Below are 12,140 nucleotides of genomic sequence, written 5' to 3' on the forward strand. Positions count from 1 at the left end.
AATTGCATGGAATTAAACTTGCATGTACACTAAATGACCAAATGGCGCAACAATTTTGTCCAAAATGCAAGAGCCCCAAATTGCGCGGGATCCAATGTGCATCAACGTTGAGAAATTGGGAAAATTTCAGCACAATATTGCATTTACATGAAAAACCCCAAATGTTGGAGACAAAATGTCATCAAATTCCTGCAGTTTCTAAGACAAATTGTCTTATCCTGCATCACAACCCCCAAATCCGAGAAAAGCCCCAAATTTTCGAGCCAAGATTGCACAAACTTCAATGAAATTGACTCATCCACGAAAAAATTTCACTTGCATTTGAGAATCCCCAAAAAATTTTCTAAGGCTTGTGCATTCAATGTCTACAATTTTTGGTCCAAAAAACACTGCAATGTGTGTCAGGCAGCAAATTTGGGGAAACCCTCAAATTTCAAGACACAAATTTGCACTTTGTGCTTGTAGGTGTGAACACCCAGTAAAGGGAAGGAAGCAAAGGAGTTTCAAGAAAAAAAAATTGATTTCTTTTGTAAATGTGTTGTGGTTCGTTGACCTGCTTAACCGTGGCGCGTCTGTCTTCAGCGTCGTATAGCTCACCTCTAGTCCTGTTAGTCGTCCGTGGAGCCCGACGTCAATTGCAATCACCATCCATGAGCAAAGCCTGCTTGCCCGCTGGTCGCCCGTCAGCTACTGCACCAATTGACTGCCTCACGCCTGCTGTCGCCGTGGTCCATGTTGGACCCTCAACCAGTCGCCTGCTTGCCTCGTCACCTGTCAAGGAGACCATTTGGCGTCGCGTTCAAGTTGCCTTGTCACCTGTCACTCAATGCGACCTCATCACCTGTCATGCAGCTCGTCTGTTCATCTACTCGCCACATGTCGCCTTCTCCTCAACAGTCCAAAAGACTGTTACACGAGACTGTTACGCTTGTTGGTCTAACCATCAACTGCTTGTGAGCCATTGGCTCTGATACCAATTTGTAGTGACCAGGAGGCACGAAGACCGAGACAGTCAATGTTCGTTAGCAACACCAAGACAGAGAGTGAGAGAGAGCAGAGTAGAGAGTGTGTGCAATTTTTGGGTACAATGATGAGTGTACCACTTTAGGTTTTTAGATAGATATATATGTGGAAGTACAAGTGCTAAGGGTGTGTTCACACCAAAGCACACTAAAAGGCAAGAGGGCCTTTATTCCCAACACCTTCATGCAAAAGTCCATCAACTTTTTCAGTCAATAAACCTTGCTAGCTACACTTTTCTGAGCATACAATTCTTCAAGTCTTTGCCACATTGCATATGCTGAATTCAGGTTCTCAATCTTAAAGAGCAAGTTGTCTAACACTTAGAGCTCAATGGTAGAGCATGCAAGCTCATTCAAATCATCCCACTCTTCTTGTTCCACACTTGCTGGTTTTATTCCCTTTGCTTTGATGGGCTTCACCTATTTCTTCTGCACCGAGACATTGTAGCATTGTTTTTGCCATATTGCAAAATTGTCTACACCCTCAAGCTTCTTAATGAACAAAAGATTGCTGCTGTCGCTGTTTCCTGCCACGATTTGCAGCACTAAATTGACTCAAAAAATCAACAAAAACAAGCCCAAATATCACACAAATGACCATAGTATTCAGCAAGTACAAATCAGCAATGAAAATCAATTACATGTGAAATCCCGAAAATTCAACCGCAATTTCTGCTCCAAAAGCATTCTTGGGCACAAAATTTGTCGATTTCGATCAAAAGCTCCAATTTTTCAAAAGGAAATCTGCCAAGATTGCATCAATACGTATACCCAAGTGCATATACCAAACAATTATTGCATAAATTGATGAAATTCTGCAAAAGCCCCAATTTTCTTGAGTCCGTGTGCACAAATTTCAATGAAATTGAAAAAAATGTCACTGAAATGTGAAAAGCCCTAAATTTCCTAGGCAAATGTGCACCAAATTTGCAATTTCAGAGTCAAATTGTCTTGTTCTGCATAGAAATCCCCAAATTCGAGAAAAGCCCCAATTTTTTCGGGTCAAGATTTCACATTGTGCATGCGCATGCAAATGTCCGTCAATGGGAGAAGAAAATTTGCAAGAAATAATAAAAAAGGATTGCGAAAATGTCTATTGTATGCTTCTCGCTAGCATTGACCTACCCGGTCGCCTGCGACCTATTGCCCGTTGTGTGCGCCTAACTACGCCCCCATTTGTTGCCCGTCTTGTGCGCCTGACTATCAAGTGTCACCCATCTCGTTGCAACCATGGTCGCACGCCGTTCATACGTGCTGGCAAGTGGCACCTGTTTGTTGACAAGTGCACAAGCCCACTTATCAAGTCGTTGCATTCTTGCAACCGGCATAGCCCGTCACCAGCTAGCAATTGTCTTGTCCAAGTCACGCATGTTCACTACACCTTGAGAAGTGTGCACTCTTAAGTTGCCTCTTGCCTACTCTGATACCAATTTGATGACTAACGTGTGCAAGAATCGAGACAGAGTACAGCTGAGATATACAAAGTGAGAGAGGGAGTGAGTGTAGAGTAGAGAGTGAGAGCATGACACTCATGTGTGGATACAATAACGAAGTGTACCACTTTAGGTTTTGGATAATATATATAAAGTACATGTGTAAGGATGCATGCACACCCAAACACCGTAAAAGGCACGATGAGACTTTATTCCCAACAATGTGGGCATCCTAAAACGTGTGTATATTGTCATCTCTCAATCCTAAGTTGGTGTGATGATATTTGTATTTGTCCAATAGCACTACGTATCCCATGGGAGAGGTGGATATCCATGTACGTTGGCTTGACAATGAATGTCATCTTCCTACCGAGAGGCTCTAGGATGTGCACACACATATGATTTGTATCAGTCTTTACAAACCTCCTAACTCGATTCCGCTCTATACGAGTGAGATCCAAGTATTGGCAACCCAAATTGTACTCAAGTGGTGAAAGTCTATCCATCTCTAATCCATGTGTCCTAAAACCATGATTGCATCTCTACATATCAACAATGTCTCTCTCCACTCTCCACTAACTGTCTCCAAGAGGTCAATGCCAATCGCAAATATCCATATCTAGGGAGCCTCCATATCCTCTATAAGCAAGTTATTGACTAAAATAATGCCTCCGTGACCATAGGCGTTGCTCCAATCTTTATTCTAATGATTCCATGGAATCCCGATGATTTGCTCTGTATCATACGAGTAATCATCATCCCTATTGGCTTTTCAATACTCTCCAAGGGTTGTCTTTTTGCAAAGACTTGGGCCCCATATTGGAGATCCATATTGCAAGGCTAGGATAACCAATGTATCCAAAACAGCCACAATTTAGTTCAGGGCTCCTAGTGTTAGTTTTATTTATCCCCATGTCTCAACACACATTATTATGTGTACAAGCATGTGTTTAGGTGTGAGCACTTTTTACACTACTTAGCATTGAATAAGGATCAAAGAGTTAGGTAAACAACTTGGCCTATACGTTTAGGCCCTATCACTTATACTTGCATCTCACTTATTATTAGTTTATCCATTTAATTTGTGTGCATGCAAGAGAGCTCTCTCTCTCTCTCTCTCTCTTTCTCTTTCTCTTTCTACCTCTCACTCTCTATCTTCTCTCGCCTCCATGGAGTTCCACCCACCATAGCCTGTTAATCCATCTTTGCGAGCACCATATGCAATAGTAGCATCAAAGCAAGAGAATCCAAGGCTACAACTGATCAATAAGCAAGAAAGAGAGTAAGTTGTGAGCTTTGTTGTCTGCCCATCTCTATTCCACCATCTCAACCCCCGCCACAACTCAAGCACCATCACTCTACCTGTTGATCTTCTGTAGCTACGCACTGACTGTCCTTGTATATGGCTGCCTTACCACAAGAAGAAGAAGAAGAAGCATCCTATTTAGAGTGCACCTAGCAATCCTTGAAAAAGGAGCATTAATTTAACCCACAAATCAACGCACTTATAGGTCGCTAGTCCTAAAGATAATTGCCAACAGACTTCTAATATTTGTCTCCTATTGTCTCTTGACGTGCCACATCATCATCCCTTCTTCACACTTCAAAAATGGCCCATCATCCAAACATTAATAAGCATAAGGTTTTTCACTAAACCTTAATCAATTAAATTGAGACATTTTTCTTTCAGGGATTATTCACGTAACTTTGGGGCTTTTCCAATCTAAGCTCAAATTCCCAACATTTCATGGGTGAAATTTGGGGCTTTTCACGCTCACACCCACCACCATCATATCAAAGCCTTCGGAGACATATTCAAGACTGCTTAGGTTCCCACCTTCGACATCACTAGGCTGAGTATCGATGCTTGCTCGCTAAATTCACCAACACTAGCTTACCCAAGTCAGCTGATGATTTAATCAATTTGTTCATGAACAAATCACCGCAAAGATATTTCAATTTCATTCAACAAGTCATCTCACAACCCCAGATGCCCACCTTCTATGACTTTTGAGTGTCAGTTGCTGTATTACACTCGGTTGCTTAATCAATTTCATAAGAAACCCCAATATTAAGTGAAATCAGCCTTCCTTCTTGGAATGGGTGGTGATAACCTGATTTAAGAGTTAATTACAGCAATAAATAAATGCGTATAAAATGAAACACACACTTTACCATAACATTCTTGGACAGTAGACACCCTGTTGGCCCCAAATTTGGCGCCCCTTGCGGTATTTCTTTAGCTTTCATTCAATTCGAAGGAGTACAACTCGAGATTCTTCAATCTCCTCCTGCTAACCAATTGCTCTTGCTGTCATAAATGACCAGCAAGCCTTTTGGGTCATTTGCCCCTTGATTCACCCGGGACTTCTTCTCCAATTTGACACTTGGCTGGCCAAATGCTGCCCCAAATCAATTTGGGATGGGCTAGCTCCTGAAATCCCTTGATAATCTTCAATTATCAGCTGCTGATTTCAGTCCCTTGAGCCTTCAATCTCTGGCACGGATCCCAAGGTGGCTGATAAACCCTAATTTCTGCTGTAAATTAGGGTTTACTGCAGAAATTACAGATCAGCCCACCAAAAATGGCTGAGATCTCCTTCGAATGGCTAAAAATTGCTGAGAATGGCTGAGCACAGGCTGAAGGAGATGAGAGAATGCTGTAGAGAGAGAGAATTCTGAGATTTGTCACGAAGAACTGATCAAAAATGAGCTGCTGCCCTGCTGTACCAGCCCCAAACAGATGCACCAACAACAATAGGAGCATCAGAGACTGTGATCTTCAGGAGAAAGTGCATCAGCAGCAATTGCCAGCTTCCCAAGGTCAAGAATATGCAATCTCCATCACCAAAATGGTCTCCAATGGCTGGGAAATGGCCCCAGAAGCGAGCAGCAACAATCCAACATCTCTTTCCAGCAGCTCCAAAATGAAAAAACGAGATTTTCCTCTCCCTTCAGCCCTATTTAGCCTTTCCCCCACTCCCATGGGAAATTTTTGCCAAGTGGCAGCTTTCTTAATCCATTTTCAGCAATTTCTAGTCATTTAATTAATTTTCAGAATTAATTAATTCAATTAATTCTGAAAATTAATTCAGCCATTAATCCATGCCCAAAAATTAATTGGCTAGGCCATTTGCAACCCAAAGTAGTCCCATGCATTAGTTGACCTTGGACAAGCATTAATCCATTAATTAATGCCTAGTCCCTAGTGTCACCACCACTGACACTTAATGGCCAATTAATGGTCCTAGGGGCAACTGACACTAAAATTCACCTAGAATCTAACAAGTGTAACTTGTTACAACTTTTGCCTTTGACACCCATCTTTTTCACAGGGTCCTTGGGCCTTCAACTGTAAAAGAGTACCTTGCACCTCACATGCGCAACACATGTGCATCTTTTAATTGCACATTTAATTAATCCTTTAATCAAATGTCAATTAAACATAAGCAAAGCATCAAATTTTCAAGTCCTCGTGACATTAAGAGAGTGCCTTAACTTCCCACAAGGTGAAGCAACGTGGTGGAAAGAAGAATACAAAGACTGAGACAAATAGTGAGAAGCAAAGTATCTCCCCTCCAAGACTGAAGCAAAGTATCCACAAAAAGAATAAGTACTTTCAACATTGCCAAAAGGTTGGATTTTGACGATGAGTGTCACCCAAAGGCCAAGGGCAATCTGCCCAATTCTAGACCCTCTTCCCCACCTAGAAACTCAATCATATCAAGCACAGGCACTTCAACCCCACCTCCATAGCCAAGAGGGGGTAGTTCTCCTCAACAAGGTAGATCCACTGCTCACATGGCGATGGGACCATCCACTTTCGCTTCACCAAAGGGGTCATCCGACTAGTTTGCCCATGCCACTACTTTAGATTTCGGTCCTCAAGCACTCATCGTCTCCATTAATAAAATACTTGATGAGTCCCCATCTATTTCTAAGTTGCCCTCTACATTGAGTGCACAACCAAATGCAATTGAGGCCACTTTCCCTAAAGATCCTCCAATCCACTGGATCATAGAGCCTTCTACTAGTTCGGATGTTGGTGACACTAACCATAGACCTAGCCCGCCTCCCACCCGCATATCAATTGATTCTTGCAAGGCACGCTCTAGCCTAGCTTCTCTCTTCTACTGCACATTCCTACTTCTACTTTCCTACATCTTTAGTGTGCTTACCTTTTGGTAATGGGACCATTCCAACACCCAAAACATCACACCTGCAAGTGCTTCTCATTGAAGTTGAGGGGTAAAATAATATGCTCCATTCATCTCACCCAGAAACCCTCACACATGGCTCGATTAAACATGTGCCTCAACAAAGAAGCAAGAATCTCACATGCATGTGTAAAATGTTCACCAACCAGACCATCATGATATTGTGCCTTTCCATGCTGCAATCTACAAATTGCCTCCATCACCATCCCTATAGTAAAGTTTGAACTACAAGATGGACAAGGCCCCTACCTAGAAGACATAGGGGGCTTACCTTGTACATCATATATATTCTTTGCCTAAATATATCGTGCCTCTAGTGTTGTGATTAGATATCTGACTATCTTTCCTGAAATGTCTCCCATGTCCTCTTGTTGTCCCGCCCCAAAAACAGCTAGTATATCTCTGCCTCTAATTTGGCCAAATACGCTAATTTCTTTCTTCACACTAGGCATCAAAGGATCAACCAAGCTTGCATATGTGTAGTATCTCTTGTAGCTACTCATGTTGCAACTTTGTCCATAACCAATGACCCTCATCAATACATCAACTATTGCGGAGCAGTACTTTGTGGCAGGGTGGAAGAAGCCATAGTATAAGGGAAGGCATGTGTCGTGATGCATGCAAAACTTCTCAAATCCATCCATACTACAATACTATATACATAAGCTCTCCAGTATTCAGAAATTGGAGTTGCAAGTGAGTTCTTGGTGTAACTACTTATCATTGTAAGACTCGAGCGTACATGATCCACCACAAAACCAATAGGTCTACCTAAGAGGGTAAAGAGGAAGATATCATAGCACCTAAAACAAGAATGAAACCAAAACTTAGGCAGAGGCCTCCAATGTCAAAAGTTGTCCATTCAGTCAACGTGGCCCCCTCTCTATACATGATTCCACAACAGTACCCTAAAAGTATCACAGAACCAGCAAGATTGCATAGCAATGAACAAGAACAGGCCAATGCATCAATGCACTAAGAATGGCAAAGAAAGATCCTGCCAAGAAAGAATAAGCCACATCAAGGACCCATCAAACCACCTATAGTGGGTAGCATCTGCCAACTTATTTTGAGCTTTCCCAACCCAATCTGGACTCCAGATTCATTGATGAAGAAATCAGCAAGCAATCTTCCACAAAGAAAGCCTGAGCGTAACTTTGAGGCATGCTGTTGCTGAGAAAGAAGATTCTCAAAGGCAGCTGAAGTACCCCACATACTAGGAAGAAGGATACAAGCAAGGAGTCTAGATAGTAACCTGAATAGGACATACAGGGATTATAATGCCTAGGTTTGATATACCCACCCTTGTGAAATAAGGAAGATGAAGCCTTGCCGCCCCTCTTAAAGAAAGACCTACCTTATGAATGCACATATACTTCTTAAAGTTTAAAATTTAGCAGAACATATCTCAGTGGTATTAATCACCACTCCAGACATATTCAGATGTTTTCAAAATAGCAGGAAACAAGCATAAGCACTGCACCACCACCTGCAAGTCTGCCAGAGCACAGAAAGCCCTGTCTTGTAGTCCATGCTAACTACAACACATGTAGGGATTTATTTCAAAAGTAGATGGCCACTGCAGCAGCATCATTTTTTCACCAGTTTCTCCTATCCCTTATACTTCCACATAGAAAAACGCATTACAAAGAACCACGCAATGATATACATCACTCATGAATGCATGCGCGCATGCGCACACGATTACAGAAAGAAAGATAAACATGGGCATGCCATTGCTTCCAGTTTAGACTTCCTCACTTTTTGTTTACTAATTTGGGCCATGTTTGTTTCATATCACCTTAACATATCCTATTTCAAGCAACTACCATTCAAGGTTCATCGACATGAAAGACTTCTACCAGCTTCAGATTCCTTGAACACATTTTCTTCGTGACCTCACACAAGGTGAAAAAAGGAAGGAGACATAATTAAATCCTCAGAGCAAAGCAATTGAATCAGATTTTGTGCATCAGAGAAGCAAATAAGAAGATTTACCTTTAAACTCCGATCAGGACCATTCCAGCATTTGTCACCTCGAACAAACTGCATACTTTTGTAGTCATCTTTAAACCCATCCCAGTTTCTGCACATGCACCCTTCTTTTTAACAAGTATTAAAAGACCAAAACTGAGCACTGTGAGCAAGATGCACTTGTGATAGAACTAGCAAGAGACACAGAGAGCAGTTTTGTTGAAACATTCAAGGGTAGTATTTCAACAAACCCCAATGTAGTGGTTGAATGTCCTTCCAGCTGCAACCCATTTCGATATGGACATATCTTGTATGTGTATCTACAGTAAGAAAAAGAGCTTAGAGCCTACACACATGAACACTCGAAAGCGACCTCTCCTACTGTTATGCAAGCTAGTGATACACAAGCCAATAACATAACCAACAGAGAATCAAGTACTCATGTAGATCCCCTTCTAATATCAGCTTTTAGAAAAGCCTTGAATTATCTAAAAACTATGTAATAATCAATATAGAGTTCACACAAGCATATAGGTGTTTGTTTCAGCACAATGTCTCCGGCAGCAGTGCATCTTGTGTTCCAAAACAAGGCAACCAATTCATGCAGATACCCTTCTAATATCAGCTATTGTCTTTAAAACATTCAATTATCCCAAAACTACTAACAATCAGTTCATACAAGCATTCAGGTGTTCAGTTGAACACCATGTCTCCTGCAGCAGTGCATGTTACTGTGTTCTAGAACAAGTCAACCATGAAAAGTGTAAATCTACTCTTTAAAAACTCCAGTACCAAGGTAAAATTGACTGAACAGGTCATTTAGTCTTTATGTCCCACACAATTCTGTCCTTCCTTCCACACATGCATATACATACACCCATGGGCACACAAAGAACCAAAACACATGCGCACACAAAGAACCAAAATTTGACAAACTTTTTGTATCTTTTCCCAGGCAGATTGAAAGCTTATGCCACTTTTCTTTCCTAGGTGTGATTTTGGGGACACTACACCATACAGACACTTCACAATTTGTTTCCTTCATGATCTTCTGTGTTTCTTCTCTCCTTGTCTTGACTCCTTTTCATTGCTTCCGGACTGCACACTCACACGGTATCATTCACCAAGAGTGTTGTGGCATAGAGAGACTCCAGCCTGCTATGTTCTCCCCATCTGCTGCATTTTCCCTCTTTTCAGCCCTCTTCTCAGCCTCATTCATGACAAATCAAATGAAGGCCCATCCGGGACTCGACTATTGGACCGTTTGCAATAGGCATCAGATGCAGCACTCTTTTGTGCAAGTTTTCAAAGGATTTGTGATGTTCAACTGCTATGATTGGTAAGATTGTGTGGATCAGGAGAATCAAGATGTGCAGACTGCTGAGACTCTTGAGGATTGTTGTGAAGACCACTAATCAGGAGGATCAACACAGACCAATGCAATCGTGATAGTGACTGGACTCCCTCCGCAGTCCACCATCTCTTGATGTTCCCCCCCCCCCCCCTCCCCCGGCCCCCCTTCTAAGACATATTCATCCTCATCTCACTCTTCTCGCACATCAAGTGCAAGCAAGTCCTACCCAATCTAACCAAATATTGAATGGGACAAATTAGGCCATCTAGTCATGCAAGATTGAGACTGACATCCCCTAAGATCCAACCTGCACACAATACACAACACAAGCCATATCCACAAATAAAAGAGACATAAAAGAGACTAGACATGATACTCACCTCCTAGCCATAGAGCCAAACAGGCTCACCCTCCAGCCTGGGAGCTAGCAGTACTCCGAGTCATGACCACATCCCAAGGGTTGGCATCCCATACCACCATCCCAGTGTATGGATGCGTCAACCAACATGCCAAGAGTCCAGGAGTGGTGATCACACAACAATGCACCTAGCCTTGAATCTTATAAATAGGACTCAACTGCCCTAGCCTTGAAGTCCCCTTAGTGCATTCACACTAAGTATCACAAGGAGACACGTTTAAGCCAAGCAAGTACACTCAGCCATCCTTTTGCAACATTCTCATCAAGGAAACAAACAAAATAAAAAATAGAGAAGAAAATTAAATCGGCCTCATCTTCTAACTCTAAAACTAACCAAAAAAACAAGCAAAAAGGCTTTTTCTAGTATCCTCACTATGGGAAGACTTTGCATCTCAAGGAAAAGTCCTAGCGGAAGTGCCCTTATTTTCATCCAGGTATACCTCATCATCCACATTTGCTTTTGTCATTACAACTAAGTCCATTTCCTTCACATTCATCTAGTGGAGGTCTTTTATATGGCTTACTCGTCTTCTAAGGAGCATTGGTTCATGAATAGTGATGCTTTGAGTCGTATGGCATCCACTTGTGATTGGCTCCCAGATCTTTGTCATTAAAAGGGTTCTACACCATTGGTAACATTACATCCGTGCATGTGGGCACTATCTCATTCCTTATCAACCATCTATACAAGTTTCATAGTGGAATCCTCTATCATTTGGGCCTCTATCTCCTCTCAATCTATCGCCTTACCCATCTCGGTACCTGTGTTATCTTCATTGAGCAAGCTACCTTCATAGAGAATGCTACCTCTATTGAGCTAAAATATGCATTACTTGCAGATTAGCCTCTTAAACAGCCCCAAAACACACTAAAAAATGCTCTTTTAGAGTAAAAACCCTAAAACGGAGAGCAGTTTGAGAGAGTTCAGTGGAAACCCTAATTTGGGAGGCTCCAATCCACATCTATAAATAGACAGGCCGCCCACCATTCAGCCATCATCCTTGTTTGCAGGTTACACCAGCCCACACACCCTCTACTACTGTTGGCGCCCAATTTCCAGCCTGCAGCCCACCTCCATCTACTGTCCAACCATCATCCACTGCAGCCACATTATCTTTAGCCTGTCCATTGCTGTAGGCGATAGCTCTCAGCTGCTAGCGACTACTCCAAACTGTCCCAAACTACTGTTCAGCGGCCAGCCTGCTCTCCATCATCTCCAAGGTCAGCCAGCCTTCAACATTGCAAGCCCTAACACTCTCCGACACACCTTCTCCAGCTGTCGCCCTGTTGTTTACAGCACCTCTGCACAATTTCCAGCTTCCAATCGGTGGTACACTGCTGCATTTACCAATTTCCAACCTCTAGACTGCTGCGTTTTGGTGACCAGCCTACTACCATTCACTATTCAACACTCCTACACTCCGTCTATTGGTCATAGACTTGGGATCCGTCTTCGGTGGACGTCACACTCCAACATTGCTTTGCCCTTGAGCACACTGTACACTCTTACATTCATTTACAGCATTCATTCACTTCAGAGTTGTGCTCTCTCTCTCCCTTGTTCTGTTTGTATTTGAGTTTCTATGTTTGAGTTTTGAGTTTTGTGTTTAGGGTTGAGTTTTGACATTTGCGTTTAGGGTTTGAGTTTTGCCCTCTGTGTCTGTGTTTGTCTCTTTGTGTCTCTGCCATGGTCGTACACTTTATGCGTCCTCAGTGCAAACC

At 42.3% G+C, this 12,140-nt stretch overlaps 1 protein-coding gene across 2 annotated transcripts in view; it reads right to left on the bottom strand.

Moving 5' to 3' along the window:
- PSL4 (calmodulin-binding protein) overlaps positions 1-12,140 on the bottom strand; it is a 49,435-nt gene that overhangs the window by 10,920 nt on the left and 26,375 nt on the right. For both annotated transcript variants that reach the window (XM_087688460.1, XM_087688461.1), the window contains exons 10-11: positions 8,898-8,966; positions 8,671-8,758 (exon numbers count right to left, since the gene is read on the bottom strand). In XM_087688460.1, the coding sequence (XP_087544586.1) occupies positions 8,671-8,758; positions 8,898-8,966 (157 nt within the window). The remainder of the gene's footprint in view (positions 1-8,670; positions 8,759-8,897; positions 8,967-12,140) is intronic.

This window comes from Lygodium microphyllum, chromosome 11, assembly GCF_053477565.2.
Source record: "Lygodium microphyllum isolate KBCC chromosome 11, Lygodium_microphyllum_v1.1.10, whole genome shotgun sequence".
Classification (NCBI taxonomy): Eukaryota; Viridiplantae; Streptophyta; class Polypodiopsida; order Schizaeales; family Lygodiaceae; genus Lygodium; species Lygodium microphyllum.